Source organism: Phalacrocorax carbo, chromosome 4 (genome assembly GCF_963921805.1).
Source record: "Phalacrocorax carbo chromosome 4, bPhaCar2.1, whole genome shotgun sequence".
Lineage (NCBI taxonomy): Eukaryota > Metazoa > Chordata > Aves > Suliformes > Phalacrocoracidae > Phalacrocorax > Phalacrocorax carbo.
The window spans coordinates 37194604-37219627 of NC_087516.1; the positions used below are offsets into that span (position 1 = coordinate 37194604).

Sequence of the window (25024 nt, forward strand, 5' to 3'; positions counted from 1 at the left end):
TATTTAATACCTCTCAAAAAAAGCAACAAAACTAAAAGGCTGAGATTTTTAGAACTAATTAAAAATTTTCAGTGTATGTGGAATAAAAGAGCACAATTATCAGAGCAGTGATCTGAAAGCACTTTCAAAATGCTCAGAAACACTGATTACCTGCTCAAATTTTTTTAGCTTTAAGTTTTATAGTTTTGGCCAAAGCAAAAGTTAAAGACAAATTCCCTCTTATAATAGGATTCAGATTCAGAAGCAAATCCTTTTCTTTCTTCACTTTTTGAATTCAGTCAGGTACGTCCCTATTTTTTGAGGTTCAGAAATGTTTAACACCTGTCATGGTTTAACCCCAGCCAGCAACTAAGCCCCACACAGCCACTCTCTCCCTCCCCCCTGGTGGGATGGGGTGAGAATTAGATAAGTGAGAAAACTTGTGGGCTGAGATAAAGACAGTTTAATAGGTAAAGCAAAAGCCACATGCACCAGAGAGCAAAACAAGGAATTAATTCACTACTTCCCATTGGCAGGCAGGTGTTCAGCCATCTCCTGGACAGCAGGGCTCCATCTCACATAACGGTGACTTGGGAAGACAAAATGCCATCACTCCAAATGTGTTCCCCCCCTTCTTTCTTCTTCTCCCAGCATTATATGCTGAGCATGACGTCATATGGTGTGGAATATCCCTCTGGTCAGTTGGGGTCAGCTGTCCCAGCCGTGTCCCCTCCCAGCTTCTTGTGCACCCCCAGCCCACTCACTGGTGGGGTGGGGTGAGGAGCAGAAAAGGCCCTGACTCTGTGTAAGCATTGCTCAGCAGTAATGAAAATGCCCCTGTGTTATCAACACTGTTTCCAGCACAAATTCAAAACATAGCCCCATACCAGCTACTGTGAGGAAAACTAGCTCTACCCCAGCCAAAACCAGCACACATCATACATCAGATCTGAGGACTCTCATTGTTATTCCAATAAAACAGGGCTATGAAACCCCAGTTGAGGTTACTGGATGGGATTCAGTTCAAGATTAGGTGCTTATCTCTAGGTGTTTAATAAGCACAGTAGACATCTAACATCTCATTCTAGTTATCAGAGTTCCAGTCCAGCCCAACCAAAGGAGCTTAAATCAGTCCATCTTCAAAGCAGACACCCAACCAGGCAGCTATATCACACTTCACATTACATTGGCTGTACTGACTAGACAGCTATTGACTACAAAAACATTTAAGCATTTAAGACGCCATAGGGTAACGAGCCTCATCTCCACCTTTGTTCCACTGGTCTCTTACCATCCATGCTGTATTTACTGACCTTGTGCAGTTGTCTCTGCTAATCTAAAGCATCTCAAATGGCCACAGACACCTTACTATCCTTTAAGTAAGTACACAGCACTGGTAGCACAGATGTAGGCGCCTATATTCAGGTGTTGATCTCAAATGGAATAGCCTCTATTATGTTATTTAAAATAATTTCCAAGAAAAACAGAAAAAACTATTAACATGGAGTAATAAACACAAAAAGAAGATAGAAAGGCTTTCAGGAATATATTAATTTCAAATTTTGCTATAGTTTTGTTGCATTCCCATGCAATTGAAAATATATGTAGAAACAGATGTCATCACTTTGTATCAGCAGATTTTCTTGTAAGCCTTTTAAAGCCAATAATGTTATACCAAAAGGCAATTTTTCCCAGCATTTTGATTCCATTTCCTTTCCAATTACTATGAAATATAGTATTTATAGCTTGAAATGTATTCTACGACATGCTTAGAACTAGAGTACATTTTCCAGACCTCATATACAAGTTACAAATACCTCCCCCACACTCCATACTACCTTATCTACAACAGTTCCTTTCAGTAGTTAGACTGAAGCCAGTTTTTGTTACTTGTATCAGACTATCCCTGCCAGTGTGCATTGCTGAGTATTTAATAGCCAAACATCATACACTTTACAGGTACCAACAGATGTAAGTCATCTTTATTTACTACACATTACATGGACTTCTTCCACAGCAAAAGATGAAGAGTCATATGAATAATTTTGAGCCAGCTGCAATACATCTGCAACTATCCCCAAACAAACACATGCACACAAATGGGATAATCTGTCTACTGGGGAAAAAAAAAATATCAGAAATGGTTACTTTAACTATACTTCTCTCTCAATAAATCTTTCCCTACTCCCAGTCATGCTTTAAAAGCTTCTTAAGAAAGTCTAATCATGATGAGCCTTCTTATATAATCAATATGGCAAATTGAAAAATACTTACGGTTGATGTGATCAATATAGTATACACCAATCTGAGGATCATATGCAGCCTCCCATCCCCATGGTAGTTCATCCCCAACACAATCCGCAAATGACAAGGGCTTTGTTAATCTAAAAACAAACAAACAAGTTAGTGGTATAGCTTTTCTCTCTTCCATACATATGTTTATTATTCATATTACTTCCTATTATGACAGAAGTTAAAGAAAGATAGCAGGGAGGAAAGAGCAAGTTGTTTTCTCCCTCAAAGTTCCCCTACTCCATCCTTCTGAATTAACTCCAAGAACATAATATAAGTTATTGCAAACGTTTTTCAGTACAGGCACTCAAGTGAGAAATTCACTGCAACATCTTTCACATTTAACAGTTTAAAATTAAACAATAACCAACAGCTTGTAAAAAAAAAAAAAAGAAAGATCTACACTCCTATTTGTCCCCAGAAGAACTGGACCCTTCAACCTTGAGTCTGTGACGAGAGCACAAGACTTCAAGGTCATCTTCTCTAATGACCACAGACAGGAAACTCAGAAAAGAGAATACAACGACCTAAGATGCAGTTAGCAGCAACTTACCAATCCACGTATTTGAATAAAATAAGCAGCAGCATGCACAGGGTAGATATTTTGTAAGTAACATTTAATGGGCCTTAGATGTTCACACAGTGCTTTTTTAGGAAGATAGACAATTAAAGTTTTTCATTTTAATAATGGAGCACCTATTTGTTACAAGAAATAGATTGATAGCAATGATACATGGGCTTTTTTCCAACTGAGGCTGAACAGAGCTTTACGTCATCATCTTTATGTCTTTTTTTCCTAAAAAAAAAGGTATTGAGTTTCCTGTTGATAAACCCATAGATAAATGCCATGTCTGATACACTGATATATTTAATAAGAACAAGAGATTTAAGGTTTTATTGTCACCACAGTGACAATAAGATTAGTACATATCCACAGTTAAAAAAAAAAGTCCTCAGAGCAAGATTATCAGAGTAGTTTGTGGGACCCACAAGCATCACTGCCTTTGCTCACTGCCACTTCAGCGCTTTCACCCAAGACTGTTTCTTCATCTCATTATTAAAATTCTATACAAAGAAAAAACCTAATGGTCTAATTCACATATGCTTTTTTGTGTTTCAGTATTTTTTCTTCCATTAGTTTCTGACCAAAAGAAACTGGTTTATTGACAGTTTTGTGAGGAATGGAAGAGAAAAGCATAGTACATTTTACTTTCTACAAAATGAATTGGCTATTTTTGTGTAGAAAGCACCAGATAGAAAATACTTTACAAAACTATTGAATTAAATTCTTCATGCAGCTGAGAAAATAGAAATTTGAGCACAGGTTTGACTTAGAAATCATTGTCCCACAAATATATTATTATTGATTGATCTGACCTACCAATTCTTTAAGTAGAGCAACATTTTATTCATCCAAACTAGGGTTGCAGAAATTACAAAGAACCAAGCTCTTAGGACACAAACCCTTTTGAACTGTGGTGGTTTTTTTCAATTTACTTTTTAAAATTGTAAGCATGAATCCACTTCCTCATATTTCTCCATACTAATGCTTAATTTGAGGTCCCGAACATATTCACATGTATAAGGCAAATTCTCTGATTTATTGCCACTGACAAACTGCTGTGCAAAACCACTAAACACACTGAAAACTATTACAAAATTCAGGTGAGATTACTGATGTGGAATTACATCTGGATGACTAGGATATAAAATATGGATTATAAGCAGCACAAGCAAGTTGTGAGAAAAATCCTGTTTGCTGGGAGAGATTCTCCATGAGAATGGCCAGCCACAAGCACTTTTCTCAGTTGAGTGACAAGGTGTAGCTACCTGTTCTCCTTCTCCACCTTAACCCACTATATGCTGCCTCACAGTCCAAGAGCTCCTTTTCTAAAGGAAATCCTAAATGGATGTGACCCATCCTCTTTATTACAATGCAGGAAAGGACACCCCACTGAAACTGACTGGGATAAACTCCCTGACAATCTCCAGGGAGAGACTAGGTCTGTAGTAAGCCAAGCCTACCTGTTGTATCCTCTCCCGCCACTGATACACATTTTTAAATCCAGTCATGGCACTGCTCTGAGTGAGGCTGCTCAGACAAGGAGCTCTCCAGAAACCCCAACTCAGACCTGCCACTCTGCTCCTCACCCTCCTCCTCCTCCTCTCAGGGCAGCAGAAGCTGTGCTGCCATGACCAGGATGGCAGCTATGCATCTTAGCAGGCTAACAGTTGGACCACAAAGCTGCATCTGCCTAGCACTGCCATATCAAATACATCTGCCCAAATGTTACCGACTAAAAATTACCAGCATCACTTCACTTTTGTTTGCAAAGAATAACAGCTAGACAGAAAGTGATGGCTTTTAGGGAAGCAGAAGCCTTTTAAAGCCAGGATAACACACAGAATCACAGCTTCAGCCAGGCTGTCCACAGCAGGCAGCAGACTGAACACAGGGTGCCCATGTCAGAGAGTTCCCAGGCCACTACTGCTCAGGGGAAGCATCAATCACATAAAAGCAACAGCCCTTTGGTAAGTTTAGTCAGTCATGTGAGCCTGTGCCAACTACTAGGGCTCATCTTGCTGTGACGAAAGTCCTGCCTCAAATTAGATCAAACAGATTTTTTCCAAAAAACATTTCTTAAACTGATTAAAAATAAAAGTTCAACACCATCCTTAGCCTTAATGTTATAATATTAACTCAAAACCCAAGTCTTGTAGTTCAAGTAGTAAAAATATTTGGAACACCATATAGCAGAATAGGGATCATAACAAACTAGTATAATCATGCCCAGATGGTGTCTAATAAATTCATTTAGAACTCTGCATAAGCATTTAATACTCTCAAAGATACACACCACAGTTAGCAACAATCATAAGATGTGATTTCTAAACCACCTCTAGAGGAAGGATATAATCCTAGGACCATCCTGGCTTTTCATCTGCACTCCACACCAATTTTATTTTTAATCAAATACTGACTACTTACTATTATAATTCATTCTGTAGGTTAGACTGCAGACCACTTAGATGTTCTGCCCAGGTGTTATTGCCTGCCAGAAACTGGACTCCATGAGAATGAATGGCAGCCACTCTCTCATCCCAGACACTCCATAAATTAAAGTGACACTAAAGAAATGTGGGAAAAGTACTTGAGTGACCCACCCTAGACCTTAACCAAAGAAGAAGAGGGAGACAGAGGCCCCAAAGTACAGGCAGTCCTGGACAAATTCTGCTCTGCTGGGTCATGCTTGGACTTTGCAGCCTTAAGATCTGAACTATGTCGGGAGAACTGCTTCTAGGTAGATTTTTAAGAAAGGGGAAAGGTTTCTACGTAAAAAGATCAATATTACTTAAGAGCGTTACATCCCCATGACCCTTTTTTGTTCCAGTGTCTTTTAATAGGGCAAGATTTTTAAGCCCACCACAGACTTTTACAATTGAGCAGCAATCAGCACAAGGTGATATGAGACTGCTTTGGGCCCTCAGAACTGTCTCAACATAAACACTGTTTACTTTCAAAATACATATAGCAAATGGATGAGATTAACACGACGAAGACAAGTAAAATGCAAAAGAAAATCTGCAAGTCCAAAGTTGAAGGCAGAGAGAGTTATGAGATGTAATTGGAAGTAATACCTAGGAGCAAAGACTGAAGGAATCTTGCCTGTGTGAAGATCATTATCTGTGATATAACCTATGATAGACAGACTGCCATTACATTCATTAACCATGACCCAAGAGAAATGAGGTTTACTGCTCCATAATAGAGGATTAAGTGCTGTATCTCAGTGCACTGATATTCTGAGGTAGTTTATAATAATTTTTAAGTTTGTAGTCAATTTATGTGTTCTTAAGAGAATGCCGATACTCTGAAAAGGATGACTTAAAGTCCACATTTAGTATGCTATGAAGTTTAATTAGTTAACAAAAAGGGGGGGGGGGGGGGGGTGTTTAATGCATATCATTAAGCTCAAGCATTCTCACCTATAAGCATTTTTTTTAACCTTATAGAACTTCTTCCAAGTGAAGACTAATTCATTAGCCTTTAGCTCATATATAATGTTTTTATCTATTCAAACCTATATGGCTGCAACACTCCCAATTCAGCATATGGATTGAAGTGTACCCACTGGGCCAAGAGAGTAAGAAGCAGGTGCATGTAATGAGAAGTGGCTACTCTTAAGAAAACAAGGAAGCATTCTGTAATTCCATTATGTAAACAGGATATAATTATGTTATTGCCAATCACTTCACAGATGCCCAGGAAACCTAGGAGACAAACACAGTTTACAAATTGAGAAGCTGTGTTACCACCTCAAATTGACATTTTTCTTGATTTTCAAAATAATGTTAGCTAAGACCTTAAAATGTAGATTATATAATGATATATGTGTTATCATTAACAGTTGCTATTGCACCTGCAGCCATGCCTATAATTCTGTATATGCATCTAAAGTTAATAAAGAGGCTGATGATACTGTAAAATGGAAACATAACTACAGACTGATGGATTGTCGGTGCAATATTGATCCACTTGGACAACACTGTGCACTTTCTTGCTTCATGTACTCCCTAGACCACAAACACATACAAGAAAGGCTTCTTCCTAAATTCAGGGTCCACAAAAAATGAGAAATTTACTACATATACTAGTGAATGCTGTCACTCTGTCAAGTTACAGACAACCCATGGTATTTCATACTTCTGTGATCTAAGATTATCAATGTGCATGTTCTTAAAAACATGTATATACACACCCCCCCACGCACGTATATACACACCCCCCCACGCACGTATATACACACCCCCCCACGCACGTATATACACACCCCCCCACGCACACACACGCACGTATATACATACCCCCCCACGCACACACACGCACATATATACATACCCCCCCCCACACACACACGCACGTATATACATACCCCCACACACACAATTTTCAACACATTGTTCTATGCAAGAGTAATGCTGCATTCTGCTGTATTCCTTCTCTGACTCCGTTTTCTCCAAAATCTGTTCAGGATGAAATAAATTATAACACTGAAGCAGAGGTTACCCATATTGCGATTAGGACCCTATTTATCAACAGGAAACTCTGGACTTTGGTCTTTGTTCTGTTCTAAACTCAGCTGATACCAGCATCACTGACCTCCTTAGCATACTCCAAGACTTGATTTTATCCACACTCGGAAATGCCATCGGAGTACATCTTAAGATGTTTTGCTTGGACAGAACTATTTGCGTCAATTTTCTAAGACTGCTTTATTGTGATTTATGATATATGTGATGGAGGGTGTGGGGAAGAAAGACTACAGTAGGCAGATCTGAGAAAACAGTGGGGTGGAAAGCCAGGGGGGAAGACACAGACCAGAAGAACCCCACAACAAATCTGAAACTCTTTTCTTCCTTTCTAATTGAGGAATAGAATACAGGTTGGCAAGAGGTACATTAACAATACCTGCAAATTATGAACAGGTTAATCTCTTTCAAAATTACTTCCAAGAATACCTCCTTTGCTGTGTAGTGCTTGACATACAGTCAAGACTTGGGAGTTTTGAATTCAACTGAATTCAGTGAATTATAACTAGGGTCAATGTTCAATTTCAACATGCATTTCAAGACTTTCTCCAAAACCCAATTATCCCCTACTCAGAATGACCTTGTGTGAAACTTAGATGAAGTGTTGTACAGATCTGGCTTCACACCCACTCATTCTTGTGCACAGAATCATATATAATGATGTACATTTCATATTATTTATTTACTCTTACAATGCAGCACTTGCTATCACTTTTTTTAAACAGACTCACAACCATTCTGAAAAATATATCTCTTCTCCAGACTCTAGAAATTGGGAAGACGAAACATAAGTTACTCTTCAGATATGCAGGAATGAGCACCTATTAAAATACAACTGAAGAAACCCAATGACGGAAGGCCCACACACACACCTACACAGAGCCTGACTCATTTAACTACATACACCCTTTCAGAAGGGTGTACAGACAACTTACAAATAACACAATACAACAATAACACAACTTCTTCCTCTGAGCACTTCCCCACAAATATTTTCTGTTAGCACAGTAACACAGAATAGGAACATATGATCAACGTCAGCCAATTTCTTATTTTTATTTTGCAAACAGACAACTGAAAATATTTATTTCAATCCAGTAGCTCAAGACCAGCAAATATAAAAATGTTAACTGAACAGGTAAAGGAATGTGTAATTGGAAGAAAAATGTTCTGAATTCTTCACTAGAAGTTCCAAATTCAGTGTTCCAGTTGCCTCTTAAAAATCAGTTCAACTCTTACCCAACTTTCTAATGGTATAGGCATTGTGACTTTGAAGGATCTATAAAAATGTCCTCTAATCTCATCCCAAATACCATCCCAAATGTGGGTTTTACTCACTTCAAGCACCCAAGATGGATTTCCTATATAAAACTCGGGGGTGCAGTTCATCTCATTAACTTCAAAAGTTAGTTATCTAACCTGAATTACTCCTTTAGGTTCCCTAGAGAGACTGGTTCAGCACATCTATTTAGACTGAAGATGAATCACACTGAAGGTTTCACAATGAAGATTTCCCTCTTTTTCTACCAACTACAGGAGGAGTCTGAACGCAAGGCTCCTTAGCCTATACAACGTAACTAAACTTAAGCAGGATGAATACTACACCAGGCAGCAGACGGAGCTCCCATAGTATGGCAAAAAAGATGAAGCTGTAGCTCCCCATTGCAGGTCAGAGTTAGAGAGGCATTGCCACTCCCTATAGCTGAGTTCAGTGTCCATTAACAGCAAGAAAGTTATGTTACATCAGGAGAATAATTTTCTCTTCTACAAATTACAGCAGCTGAAGAAAGTGCATTTTGTTGCAGCTATTAATAATACTGCTGTCCCTTTCCTAATGTTAAAAAGTGGTAACTGGGCTCTTCACCTGTACAAAGGGGCAGAATTTGCATGCCCATAAAATACCTTTTTGCCATAGTCTTTGTTCATTCAAGTCTATAAACTAGCAAATCCCATGCACAATTTCTCTCTCAGAAAGCTCATTCATGAGTCTGTTGACAGACAGGATTTGAGCTTCTAAACACCATGTTCTTAACACAGTAGTGCCTCCTGTTCAGATACCAGTCCAAGACATTATGTACTACCTTTGTATTGCTTAGGTACATTCTCTTTTAATAAGGGTATTATTAAGATATACTGCTGCTTTATTACAGGCATTATTTTGAAAAAGTACCTAAGTGGACACCAGTACCACATTAGAACATATCAAACAAGGCATAATGGCAGCCCGTTTTAGTATAGTGGTATAAAAACAAACAAGCATGGTAAGGTCATTAATCTGTTTACCTTGTCCACAAGATTTGTGCAACCAAACATTAACAAATGCCTATATCTAAAAGACAGCAAACACGCATGTTACCTTTTCTACAGCAAGATTGAATTACTAGTAGTTCAAATTGAATGTCACCCCAATAACATTAAATTATACTGCTTTAAGCCTATAGTCACTAGCATGCCCACCATTGATCTGTTTATTTCATATACACACACATCACACAACAGTATAGGTTTACAGGCAAACATTCCTACCCACGTTCCTAGCATTTAGACACAACAATAGCACCTCAACTGGATACTCAAGAACTTAACTGCAGAGAATAAAGTCACAGTGGAGTTATACGCTTTTAGAAGACAAAGATTTATTAACTCCATCAGCAAGTATTTACTGGAGCTACTGAATGAGTTTTCACTTGTTTTCCAGATATCAGAAATTTTACTCCTGGTAGTAAAAAGATGGGTAAAACAGTCAAATTTGTAAAAGAATGGAGACCTGAGATATGGGGGCACTGATTCTAGTTTTCTAAAAACCATACAAGTATAGTATCACTTTTAATAGCTTGCAATCTCTGTCCTACAACTCTTAAGCCCTTGAATACTTATGACAGACAGCAAGCCTTAAAGAAATTTATTTCTTGGGTTTTAGAGGGTTTTCCTGGTAAACAAAACTGTACACATATAAAGATAGGGGGTTATACTAAGGAACATGTAAGTAAGTTCACCACCTTCACAGCAACAGAGAATGGATGGACATTATTTGGGTATGTGCTACTGTGTTTTACAAGCTCAAAAGCTTGGTTTCCAGTACTGAACTCATATTGACAGTAGTTTACATCTCCCATATTATTAAGGAGCTGTAGGTTCATGTAGATAGGACTAGACCACATTCAATGATGTTTCAGGGAACATTTAAGACTTTGAAAAATACAATTTCCATTAAAAGAATTTTATCTAGCTAGCCAGCAGCCCAGGTGATCACAATATTGTGTTCAGAAAGCACACAAAGATCAAGCAGAAACTAAAATCTAATCTTTTTTTCTGTTCTCATAGGGTTTGGGGGCTTGCTAAAACCTTTTTAGAGTACTGAATAAGCTGTTTCTTCTTTTTAATTTAGGCAAAGTACTCAAGGCTGTTTTGAAATGCTTTGCTGAAAAGGGCAGCGTGCTGAATGGTGCCTTAGTATTAATGCAGTCGTCTTTCTGGAGGGCTTTTGCTGGGACCTACCATGTGAACTGGCAGTATCAGCCTGTTATGGGTTCTGACTGCTACTGCCAAAAGGCCTTCTTGAAGATGAAGTCAGTTTCATACACTGAGCACAACTGCTCACCGCATTCAGCAAGTACTGCTTAGAAATAACAAGCTGATACCTCACCAATGACCGGTTTTGGAGACAAGCAATAACTACAGTAGAAAACTCTACTCCATTCCCCAAATGTTTTCCAAGAACTACTCTTCTTGATTTAGTTAAACATTTAACTGCCAGGACAAAGCTGAAAACAAACCAACTAACCTTTCTGCAACAACAAAAAAATCCTAAATTCAGTATATTCATCCAATACTTATGAAACTTGTACAACACCAAAAAACAGAAATCTGACAAAACCTCTTAGCTTCCAGATCTGTTACAAACGTAACCATTTTAAGCCAGTACAGCCATGTATTTAATAAAGATGCACTATACATCAAGAGCAACAAGTTCTTTAAAACAGAAATCTACTTATGCCTGCAAAGAATTTAAGTCCCCTTATTTTAAGAGCAGCACAAGTCAGTCTTCAAAACACAACCGGATAATAAAAATAGGTGAAGAAAAACAATGACTGACTGAATGCTATCCCTTTAGACAAGTAAAGGGCATAAATTTGGGTGGGTTTTTTTGCCTCAGAAGAGCCAGTATATCTGCATAAGTGGTAAACCAAAGCAAAAAACAGGAAACCCACCAAGCAACTTGGGGAGGGGGCAGGGAAAGGAGAGGGTGGAACACTGAAACAAAGTAGAAAAAAAAAAACAACATTAAATATAAAAATTGCCAATCTTATACGATGGAACACAGAGTCTTCCCAAAAGACACCTTTCTTCTTCACTTAGCAGTTTTGCAAATGTCCTGTAAAAACGTCAGCAATTAGGTGCTTGCAATATATTAACAAAAATTACTATCCTTTTTATGTCTTTACTTTAAAAGACTTATCTTCATTGCTCAAAAATCATACACATCCCCAAACTCCCTAAGTTTTACACAATACAGGGAAATTAAGGACGAACATCTTCAGGACCTCTAAAGATCTTGGCTGGTTCCTCCACAGAAAAAACACTAAACAGGGAACTGAGGTCCTTCTCACATGCACACAGACAAAAGGAAGTGCGCAGAGAACACACAACACAAGATTTCAGTACAGGAGGCAGAAGATAGGGGGATATGAGTGGAGAGGGAATATGCTGCCTTCCAGCTTACTATAAAATGCCATGTGCACGTTAATGACTGCCATAAAAACACATTATAACAGCAACAAAGCACAGCGTAGCTGCCTCTTCCCAGTTACAAAGGGGTTAACATTAGCTCAATGTCAGCTCACTCTGTCCCTTCACAGGTGCTTCTGAAAAGGCACATAAACTGAATAGCTGAGACCCAGAAGGGGAAGAATGGTTTTGGGAAGGAAAGGACCCACACCCACTGGTTGCAGGACCAGGTCAAACTGCCTGCTGGCATGTGTTTTTTTTGTTTCCTTTTCCTTTTGATTATGATAAACTGTTTTGGCTTTCCACTTAACAATTACCATCAGTGAAGAAAAAACCCACACTGAACACAGCTATACGTTTTGCTACATCATTTTATCATTGAAAGCATTGAAAGAAACCAAATATTTAAGTAAAAAGGAGAACCAATATTTTCCAGCTCAGCATACTAGCTATTTGTTTTTGTAGGGCAAAAATCCCCAACTAAATTACTACGTGTAATTTGTTTACCCCGTTAACATTGCCAAGTTCAATGCAAAGATGATATTTTGAAAAAGGAGGTGGGCAGAGGAGTAGAAATGGGTAATGCCATGAATGTTTTCTTCTGTGTTTTTTTTTGACACAGCAGTTGGTCCTGCACTGGCATGTAAGCACTATAATATTAGACACCTGGAATGTGAGGAATGTCTGATAACCATACCCTAGCACAAGGATAATTCCACAGCCATCAACCAACGATACGACCTTTGAGCTTTGCAGTGACATTATGAAAAGGCTATTATATGCAGTGTTACTATAGGTTATTCGTATATACATGACAGTATACTGTTGCTAGAGGGAAACCATGTTGTCATCGATTAAGAACACTGTTAAGAAACTTAGCTGTTAGTTTTAAGTCCGTAAACACCATGATACTTTTCCAGTAATTTTAAGTGTTCCTAATCCAACAATCTCTACCTGCAAATTTGACTTGGAAATGTTTCCTCTACCTGTCTTGTACCAGTCTGCTTCTCATTTCATACATTTATCATAAAATCTGGAGTACCGCGTCCAGCTCTGGGGCACCCAACATAAGGACATGGACCTGTTGGAGCAAGTCCAGAGGAGGGCCACAAAAATTATCAGAGGGCTGGAGCACCTCTCCTATAAAGACAGGCTTCTATATAAAGACAGAGTTGGGGTGGTTCAGCCTGGAGGAGAGAAGGCTCAGGGGAGACCATACAGCAGCCTTCCAGGGTCTGAAGGGGTCCTACAAGACAGCCAAGGAGGGACCTCTTTACAAGGGCCTGTAGAAATAGGCCAAGGGCTAATGGCTTTAAATTGAAAAATGGTTGATTTAGATTAGATAAGGAAGAAATTCTTCACTATGAAGGTGGTGAGGCACTGGAACAGGTTGCCCAGAGAAGCTGTGGATGCCCCCTCCCTGGAAGTTTTCAAGGCCAGGTTGGATGGGGCCTTGAGCAACCTGGTCTAGTGGAAGGTGTCCCAGCCCATGGCAGAGGGGTTGGAACTAGACGATCTTTAAGGCCCCTTCCAACCCAACCCATTCTATGATACAATAGGAAGATGTTCCCGTAGAAATACACGTTAAAAAAAGGAAAAACAAAAAAAAACCCAAAAAACAAAAACAAAAAACCAACCAAACAAAAACCCCAACCCAGTCAAGCATTGGTTTGTGAAATTTCAAAAAAGGCACAAACTCTGCAAGAATTTCCATATGCAAACAGGAACAACATCTGTCCCCAAGAGCTCACATTTAATTGAAGCATGATATAACAAACAATGGGAGGAAAGTGTCCATAGGTTGGAATACTTTATTAGAATAAATCAGAACAGATACACTTATAAATAAAGGATTAAACTATTTGTTCTATTATTTTGGCTAATTTGTCAGCTTAGCTTGGCTATCTGTCAGGCACTGAGTATCAAAAGCACGCTCCCTGGCAGACAGTTAACTACTGAAGGGTTAAATTTAGGATCTCTGTAGTGTGAAAATTACCTCTGGGAAAGAGAAATGCATTTCAGAGAAAGAACACATTCAAAACCAGAAAGCAATCGTGATAGTTAGTGTCAGCATTAAAAGATCTTTCCTATCCCTAACCTCTCACCTTCCTCCTTTCTGTAATTTCATACACACGCTAGTCCAAATCACCCTACTACTCACCTCATCAGCTACAGAAAATGATTTTGAAAATTTTGTTCTGTGAACTCCCCTTCACTCCTCCTGCAAACAAACGCTTGCATTGCAAGGAACCTTTGGATTTATAGAGAGGATATTTAAAGACTCTCCTCACCTAACTCTGCTCCCACTGAAGTCAGCAGGAGTGTTACCAATTTCAGTAGCTGGAAACCTAAATCTGTGACAAGCACTTCTGAAAAGTACCATCCATCTGAACATCTCAAATAACCTCACAAACATTCAACTTCAGCGCTGTAAAGCACTCCAGCCAAGTACACCAATCATTCCAGAAGCAGGGAAGAGCAAACTTGAGTTAACTGTCCAAGGTCACTGCAATTCAGTTACAAGCCTAAAAACTACACCCAAGGAGAGACAGCACCCCACTCTTAACTGTTGTTGATACTGAGCTCTTCATGTCCCGATTTCTAGCTTCTCATCCAATGACTTGTTTTGTAACAATTTAATGCATACTTCATTAAATCATTATGTGTTTTGCAGTACACTGCAGTTTTTGTTGCAAAAAGACTGAGCTACATCAGAGCTCAAATGCTACACAACCACTTGGCCGACCTCTTGTCATAGGTGAACCCTGTTTCCAGATGCTACAGGAGTAGGAAAGATCTTTAAAATGTATTAACCATTTTTTCCATGGAAAAGGAACAAATACATCACTGATTTAATGCAACTACAAGCAGCATAATTTTTTTAAAAAAGGGGAAATATATTTATATTTTAATAAGAGACCATAAAAAAAGTCCTGGTGCAAATAGTTCAGAAAGTTCCCTCAAATCATTTCAGTTATGGTTTCATAGAAGACAGCCTTTAGAAAAATCTTTAAGTTTTTGAGAGCAGAGCGATGGAAGCCACAGCCTAACTATATTTGTAAAACTGCGCAAAACTGAAATAATGAGTAAGGGCTGTAGCAAATAAGTTTGCTTCATACAAATCTAACATTGAACTTAAGAGTGCAAGGTGCTGAAGTGTCAGGGTACAATAAAATTACAGTCCTGTAAAATTACAATTACAAGAAGATTTTAGATATATGTTCTGGCCTACATTTAATCCCTCCCTTCAGTTATGTTACTAGGTAGAACTGTAATTCACAATAGTATTCTATTAAATAAAATCAATGCAGAGTTTCCCTCAGCGGCTCTACTGTTTTTACATTCTTCATTGACAATATTAATTGAATTCAAGTTTTAGATTAAATTTATGCCCAGTGGCAGTAAAGTTTGAGGAATGGGAAATATGCAACAATTATACAACAGGAAACATCTAAGTGTTCTGCTGTAACTTCCTTTCCACACACCCACTGCCAGAAACTGCCTTATAAAAAAGAAAAAAGCACACCAAAACTTGTAAGGAAAGCAGCAAATTTTCTAGTAGTCACTAGCAGGAATACAGCACATACAGAGTCTATTGCAGCATGACTTTCTATAAAAAAAAATAAACCAGCTTTTGCCTCTCATATCAAATTGTCTAAACATCTTTCAGGTCAGATATGCTTTTTAGTTCCTAGAAGGGTGAAGTTCAAGGAAGAAAACTGAACCCTTATAAGCCTTTTCTCTACCCTTAGCATACAATTGCTTATCATATACCCATCTTTACCGAGTACATATGGCACAAACAGTTGTTCAGAGCAGGGGAAATACTTCCAAGGCAGCAATTTGCAAAGATTGCTGAGGAATTCTGTGAGACACTGCAAAAGGGAACGTGGAGCTGCCAGATGAGCTAATGTTCTACTTACCAGACTGGAATAGAGCTATCTACCTTTCCCACATGTGGGAATGCACTCCCTTCAGGTTTATTAGCAGTTTGCATCACTGGTTTAAAAAGATTATTCTAATGCAGGTTAAAGAAATACTTCAGAGAACATAGTACATATTAAAACCTAGTCCCTGGCTGTGGTTGCTAATAGCACAAAGTAACATATCATTTCTTCAAGTAAGCGTACAAGCACCAAAACAATATTCACAATACTCCCATGAGTAGGTAAAGCAATATTTTACCAGTCCTCTCTTTCAAGGTGAAAGCAGATGTGAGAGGGGGAAGGAAGATGAGAACACAGGAACGATGTTATTTTGCACATTTTCCACTTTAATTGCTTAAGCTAACACTTAGAAACTCAAAATTAAAAAAGTAATGAGGTTATGCACAAAAATATGTGAAGAGATTTTGTACCACTGAATCACTTTTAACTGGAGCAAGAGACATTAAGTATTTTTGCCAACACCACTGAAGAAGTAATTCAACTCCTTGTGGATGGGCTCTTTGAATCAGCTCAACATTTAGCAGAAGCCACAATGCCAAACAGCTTCTTTACAAGTTATGAAGAAATAAATACAAAACAGAAAACATCACCATAATTTCTATACACCTATTGTGTGTAATTACATTTTAATACTGCATTCAGCTCTGACAGCCCGGTACTTCCACACCACGATATCCAGAAAGTAAAACCACTGACCAAGATACAGAGCAAAGCGGACAATGGTGATCAGGGAATAGAATGAATAATCTTGATCTGTTCAGTTACATATACATCTTGGAAGTTGCTTACAGAGTGGAAATACCATATATACAAGGAAAGGAACAGGTAGCACTTCTCTAGTTCTCACACTATGAGGAGGCACACGCAGAAAGTACAGAAGAGCAGGCTCAAAACAAAGTTCTATACAACCCACGATCATATCCAGACCTCACTGCCACAGCATTTTGAGATCAAAAGCTGTAATTCTTTCCAAAAACATAACTGAAAAAAATACAAAGAATAGATCCATAGTGACAGTAAACATGGTATTCCAGGTGCAACCATTTTCCTATTAGAGTTTCTATTCTAAATTCACTCTTCTTCTAGCACATGCAAAAAGATTAACTAAATCTGGAACTCCTTCCTGTCCCAAAGCTGATATGACTGGAAATCGGAATTCCAAAGACAGAAATCATGTCAGACACAGACTTAAAGTAAATTTAAGGAAAACTCTAGTTACGTATAAGCTGCTGACCTTTACATTAATGATTAAAAGGACAACAACAACAAAAAAAAGAAGCGATACTTTTCAAGACAGCTATTAAAATAGCAGCATAGCTAAACAGAATACCACAATCTATTTTTTGGCAACAGAAAGGAACACATAATAGACAAATACTAAGAGTTAATTTACAATTAGGAAAGTGAAGAGGATGCTTTCCGGGGGGGGGGGGGGGGGGGGGGGGAAGGACTGGCCTTGTGCACACACTTCAAACCAGACCGTTGTTAGAAAAAATTCTTAGAACTGCCTCACTACAGTGAACATTATGGAGCTACTGCAACTCATAAGCAAAGATATCTTTGAAGTTCCTTTTACGTATTCTTATTTAATAAACATTTAGTTATTTAATATTTTATAATGAGCCACTAGAGTTTTTTCCTTTTTTTTTTGCTTCTGTTGAGTTATAGTCACAAAGGATTTTAAGTAATACTTCGTTTTGAAAAAAGTTGACGTTTCTTAGATTTGCATTAATCCCATTTATGGCAAGTTACATACAGTCAATATTGAATTTTAGTAAAAATAGAAAGCTAACCTAGTTGTGACAGTAACAAGTTACTTCAGCAGTTCAGCTCCCACAACACTCAGCACCAGGTTCCATCTTGAGTTGAAAGAAAGAAGTAATAGCTAGTCTATACCTTTGACTAAAAAGGTGGTATTAATTCTCTTCACCTGTCCTAGTACTGTAACAGCAGCCTGCAGCCTGGACTTGCCTTATTTTGGGCTAGTGGTCAACAGGTTGTGTTCTACCTGGAAGCCAGTAAGAAGCAGATTATTAGAGGAAACTCTCCTGTTTAACATCTGCATCAATGATTTGGAGGATGCATCAGAGGGCGCTCTCATCAGACATGCAGATGACACCCAACAGAAAGGGGAACAATCAACACTGTCAAGGACATGACCACCATTCAGGAGGACTTAGGCTACAGGAATGGGCCAACAGCAACCTTCAGAGATTCAGCAACAACAAATGCAAAGTCCTGCATCTAGAAAATAAATGCCCCTTACAGTGATACAGGCTGGGACTGGTCAGCTGTGGAGCATCTCTGGGGTCCTGGTGGGAAGTGAGCTGGCAGCCATCCAATGCCCTGGCTGCAGAGGCAGCCAACAGCCTCCTGTATCAGCAAGTGTGTGGCCAGCAGAGCAAGGGAAGAGATTACCCCTCTCAATTCTGCACTCATTAGACTGCATATCAAATACTGCATCCAGTTCTGGTCTCCTTAAGGTAAGAAAAACATTAAACTGGAGTGAGTCCAGGGGAAGGCCACCAGGATGGTTGAGAGCTGGAACACCTGCCCTGTGAGGAAAGGCTGAGGGACTAGAATTTGTTCAGCCTGCAGAAGAGGCAGCTTCAGAGGGATGCAACAGCGGACTGCCCTTACCTACAAGGAAGTTTTCAAGATGACGGTGTCAGGCTCTTCGCAGGGGTGAGAATGGTGGGAGGATGAGAGAAAACAGGCAGAAGTTGAAACAAGTTCAGACTGGACATAAGGAAAAAAATTTTCACCATGAGGACAGGCATGTGGTAGGACAAGCTAACCTGAGAAGTTGTACCTGAGTAACTCTGATCTCACAGCTGACCATGCTTTTTGCATACAATGTTTAAATCTTTGCTATCACCACGCTTCCAAACCATGTGCACACATATACATACATGTGTACTCACTCCTGCCTCGCCTTCATTTCTGGGAGCTTAGTACTCCCATCACTGTGTATCTTGACTACAGAAAAAACATCTTTGTTACTTACCTATATCCTACTAAATACTGAGGTTCCGTAACAATTTAAGTGGATCTAACCTGGCTACCACAGCTCTGCTCTTCCTCCGTGATACATGTTTATGTCCCTTCTCTTTTATTACTTGTGCTGGCACTCATCTGACTTCATAGTAAGTCAGTTCAAAGAAACAAACTAGTAGGAAAGATTGATTTTTTTATTAAACCAGTTTAGCTGCCTAAACAGTTCACTGCTGGTAGAAACGCCAATGCAAGTGAGAGGGTGGAATCATTTGCAGTCCCAATTCATATTGGTATGAACTACTTATGGAAGAATAGAGTTCCTAACAGACACTAAAATCCTGGTTCTTGATGGAGGTCACAGGCAGTACTGTAATATACATGATTACTACTACTATGGCTTACATAAGCTATTAAAACAGACAGATAAGACTAAATATGCAAAATTGGAGAGGTGCTTAACTACCCTGTGCAGTTTTCACGTGATGAAAATTAGAAGGCTGATTTTGGTAGGCTGAGGATTTTTGGACTAACAATGAACCCTACCTGGTTGCAAAGCCCTGCTTCTGAGAAAAGGGAAGAACTTGCAGAGAACAGCCTTCAACTCCTGTTGTATTATAAAATGCAAATGCTTGGGCAACAAGGAAAATTTTGATTTAGTGCAACACCTTGACTGGCTACTTGAATTTAGAAGTAGAACAGTGTAAATCAGTGAAGTGCCTGATCCTGTGAAGGATACACAACTTCACAGAACAAGCCAAGGACACCTGCCATGTGCAGCCTCCTTCTACACCGAAGTCAAAGGCAGCCTTGCCATTGCCTTCAATAAGGCTAGAAGCAAATTTTGTATGTGATTAATACTTTATTTACCTGACTTTTGTCACGTTTGCCAAAATGAAACCTAAAAAAATATTTTGCCCTTCTGAGAAAGGCTTTACTTTTGCCGTTTTGACTTTTTTTAGCCAAAACTAGTTCCTTAATGAGGTTCTAGTATGGAGTTTAAAAACAATTACTAATGACACTGAAAACTACCATACTGTCTCAAATACCTAGCAGAGTCACTTTCATAGAAAAACAACACCTAAGCATAAACAATGGATTAAACAGTAATCTCCCCCACTGTATATCTCTTTTGTACTGGAAGAGGCAAGTTACCATATAAGCCATGTTTCAATAAATTCAGCTGACTAGAAAGCTGCGATTTCACAGACTTCTAGAATGTCTTAAACACAGTATTTTTAAATGATTACTTCATAAAAATCACTTTAAGTATTTTGTTAGATGTAAAGTTTTTATACAGTTTGAGTAATGAAAAACCTCAACATTAGCTCACGCAGTGGAAATACGCAGTCATTCCTTGCCAAGATAAGCATTACATCTCCATTTGCCATTTATTATTCTTTTAAACTGAATAGAGAAGATTGCTCTTAAAAGACAGTCCAGATACAAATCTCTACTATCCAATTACTTATGTAATTTCTTTAAGCTTCTCAATGGAAGTCTCTTACTATCTCTCATACATCAATCTACATCAGTTGCTTTTGTGAAAAATCTTTAACATAAATACCTTGAGATACTATTTTTCCTCCAATTCTACATGATATCCTTAGGTTCCTTTGGGAAATTACTTCATGTATCTTTCAACCTTTTAAAACAAAACGTATCTACTTGGAGGCTAGGCTTCTGACTCTCCTCCTATAAACATCAGTCAGCTAAAACAGTTTCCAGAAGTACTGGAAAGCTTAAAAGTAGGCACATTGTAATTAAATAGGAGTCAAACTTCTCATCTGTTGAAAATGCCATTAGGTGCCTCCATGCATTTCAATGATCTACAGGATATTAAATAAATCAATGAAAACAAATAAAAGGAAAATTAACATTCAGTCAGAATGCGTACGAGCAGAGTTTGACCTAACAAGATATTTCCAAGCTCACATTGGTCCATGCAATTCTTTTTTAGCTTATCTGCAGGCACTCAGCATGGCTAAAGTTCTATTTTAGAAAGTATGTAAAAAGGTTATGGAAGAAAGAGGATCACGATTATTCACAGTCCAGCAAAATCTGTTTTCTGTGTTTTAGACTCTGGGGATTCCATAGTAATTTTAAGAGAAGAAGCTGGAATTTCCTGATCTGGCAGATATAACCTAGGGTGGGGGAAGGATAATTCTCAAAAGAGCTTTCAAATGTGGGTTTGGAATTTTGCCGGACAGAACAATGATTGATTTAAATCAGCCATAAAAAGAGAGATTTGATCTTCTGACAAGTCTTTGAAATGGTAGAAGTTAAGAGGAATCATCAGCACTGCGTGCCTGTTTAATGAAAAATACATTCTTTTACATTTACTTCTAAACATTTTCAACACACTTGTGGGCTGTTCATTTCATGCTTTCAATTGTCAGTATACCAAGCAACTCTTTTTGTGCCATGCTATGAAGAATAGAACTTTTACAGGCAAAAACAGTAAGGAAGAAAGGTAGGGTTGTACAATAAAATAAAGCACTTGCATTCCTTTCTAAAGGTGATCTGCATAGCTCTTCACTGACTTTTTCAGTATATGGTAATTTTATTCTCTCCCAGCCCAACTCCCGTTTTCAACAGTTTTTACACTGAAGAAATAATGGAAAAACTCTGCTCTTTATTGGAAATCCAGGTAAAAGGATCTAAGTTCTGTCTTTTTTGCTGACTTTACTGCTTCATGCCAAAAATACAAAAAGCATTTCATTTTGCCTATCAGATTTTCTCTCCCTCACCTTACTACTGTCCCTGTGTTAAAGTCTTTGTATTTCTATCATTTGTATTTACAATAAATGGACTGTAACAAGGTCTCTGGTTTGGTTTACATAAGCTTACATAAACAGCACTATCACTTCAAAGAACTAGAGCCATACACCGACAGGTACCAGAGCAGTCACCCAGTACCACTGGAGCAACAGTACTGCTCGTTTCTTAACACTACAGTATTTCAACCATTATTAGCATTTCTGCATCAAAACATACAAGACATTCTGTCTAGAAGTCATTTTTGTCTTTAAGAATCTAATCATAACAGCTGACATTTTATTTGGAATCTAGAATCCATAACTGGGGAAAAAAAACAAACTAAAAACCTAAAAACAAACACTGCCACATTTAGGTTTTTATAACATCTGGCTTCATTTGACCAGAGCCTGCAGAAGAAATGCACGGCCTTGTGCAACAGAGACAGTTTGCAAAGTAACTGTAAGTGCTGTCTCCTTGTTTTTGCATGCCTGGATTGCTCTTCCTGTTGTCCCTCTAGAGCCAGCTGCTGGGAGATACGCAAGGAAGCAGCAGTGCTTGGTGACCCTCACTGGCAGCCAAAGAATTAGCCCGGTTGATGGAGCGTGGCAGTCCACTGTGCCAGCTGAAAAAAAGCAGGCTAGAGCATTTTTTGATCCTTTCAGTGGACTTTGGGAAGACAAAATTTCTTCCTTTCACAAACTTGACTAGGAGGCTTAATTGGTGTCCAAAGGACCTTTACTGTACTGACACTTACTATGCTTAGGCTATAACCAAAGTCCGTTATGGTTGGCCCAAGTGCTTGTGATTGGGTTGTAACTGAGAGTGTGCTGCAGTATGGATAGCTGCTTCAGACAGTAAAGACACAGGCAGAATGATCCATGTGGCACGATGTTCCTGTGACGCTCACATTAGGCAGAAAGACTGTTATGTCTGTCAATAGAGCAAGGTGGGACATAGTATAGCTTGCAGAGCACAATTTGCGGTCCCTAGGTGCAGAATGAGGTAGAGAAGGGTCAGAGAAATCCCTCAGCTGAGGAATGGGGGCCATCTGTACCCTGCAAATTCACCAGTAATACAATACAAGGAGTGAAACACTCAAACCCCAACCTTCATGTCTTTGTTTCTGTTTTGCTTCCTTTAGCTGCTATATGCCTTCGAAAAAATAAAGCAGAAGGGGGAAAGCAATTTCCCAGAGCAAAGGTAGCCCAAAACACAACGGCCTTCTGAATTCAGTTTTGGGGGATCTGCAGAAGGAAGGCCTGGCTAAGCATGGCTTTGTGGCCCAAGAAGCAGAACTAACACAACTATACAGAGCAAATCATGTTCCTCCTGCCAGTCACTAACAATCCTAGTTGCGTTGTTAAGCTGCCAACAAGCTTAAATGTATTGTGGACTTCAGGGCATTGAAAAATGTTGCATTCTCCTGCTGCCATCACCCTTACCTACCTTTTATTTATTCCATACTATTCATACAGATGGAGTGATACATTTGAACAGGCTAAGACTTACTCTTTCCATCACTCTCCTAGCTCGGGTGAATAACCAGAAGATATCTTCTGAATGAAAAGAGAAACAACCACATGCTAGGAACAGAGGGCACACAGGACATGGCAACTGAAGCTGGGAACTGCTATTAATAAAAATCTGAGAGGAATTTATGGAGATTACAGGCAGTCTTTGGTTAAATATTTCTAGTGATAGGCACACCTCTCTGATATCTAGAGGACAATTACATTTCACAGGAATTTCTACAGTACTTTTTTATTCGTCTGAAAATTTTCTGGGGGGAAAAGTAAAGCGTACCATTTTTAAAACAAACCTAGATTTTCCTGTTGCCTCATGTTAGGGCAGTTCAGGAAATAGGCCTGGGATGTTCAGGTACCTTTTTGTCGCATTCATTCAGGAAAGATGGCTTTTCAATAGCACCAAGTCATTCTGAGCCAGGAAATGAACTGGAATCTCATTCTTTCACATTCCAGACCAGTACACCCTGACTAACAAGCTACAAAATCTTCCATCTTTTACACTCCCAAAAGGGCCTCTGACAAAAATTTTTCATCAAAACAGAAGAATGGAACATTTTATACAGACTTATCAACACAGCAACTTCCGAAGAAATCTTTTTATTCAAACATTCCAACCAACTTCATCTGTCGCTTTGTCTCATGACAGTCATTTTCTCTTTTCTTCTTGTTAGTGACAGTCCAATGAATCGTCCACCTGTGGAAAACATGTAGCATGCTACTGCCATATTGATATTTTCAATAAAGTATTAAAGCAGTATTGCTTTTGTACACCACTGTTTTGGATGTCACTTGGAGCTTTTCCTGTGTCAAATGCATTTCTTACAAATTAAACAGTTTCCAGTCTGTCAGCAACTATTAGCACAATAATTATTCATTACATAATTTACGGCTTCCCATGGAAGAATAAGGCAAAATAAACACCATCTTTATAATTTTTAAAAGAAGCATCTCTGTATATCTTAGCTTGAAATGACTTATCTTTTTTAAAACAAGAAAAAAATTAAGAGGTAGAATTACTGTTCTTCCTAAAACTGAAAGAATCTAAGAGGGGGGGAAAAAACCAAACCACAAACTATGCAATACAAAGAAGATTAGAAAATGCCAGGATCATCAAGAACCCCATGTAATTTAAAGGCAACTTCAAGATAGCCCCCAATCAAACCAAACATGCAGCCAGCAGGCCAATTCTTTCAAGTATTCATCCACAGGTAGTAATTTTAAAAACAATCACAGTGGTGAATAAAAGCTGTTATGATCTATAAGTACAGCATGGTGTCATTCAAGAGAGTTGTTTTCAATCATCCATCTCTGAAAGTGCCTTCCAGAACAAACTTTAAAACACCATCCCTTGCAAAGTCACAGTTGAAGGAACAGACAAAATCACAAGTAGATGCTTCTAGTACATTTAGTAGTAGTAACTTTAACATTACACTGCAAATAACATTGCCCACACCAGAGGTGATATACATTTTCCCCATCAAATTTAAAAATTCAAGTTATTAGAAGTACATGCTAACTCCTGGGTATCTATTCCAATATCACACAGAGCAAAGTTGGTCTTCAGAGTCAGAAAGACATTTAGTTTCTATACTTTTGCTTGTACAACTGATAGCTAGAGCAAAATGAAGCTTTAGATAATTTTATAGACACCACTAAAGTGGAGAGTGGTTGACTTAATGTCATTATACTGAAAAACACCAGTAGTAA

At 38.6% G+C, this 25024-nt stretch overlaps 1 protein-coding gene across 2 annotated transcripts in view; it reads right to left on the bottom strand.

The window, feature by feature from the left end:
• The window catches only part of WWC2 (WW and C2 domain containing 2), a 106002-nt gene that overhangs the window by 65169 nt on the left and 15809 nt on the right, over positions 1-25024 (bottom strand). For both annotated transcript variants that reach the window (XM_064449650.1, XM_064449649.1), the window contains exon 2: positions 2254-2363. In XM_064449650.1, the coding sequence (XP_064305720.1) occupies positions 2254-2363 (110 nt within the window). The remainder of the gene's footprint in view (positions 1-2253; positions 2364-25024) is intronic.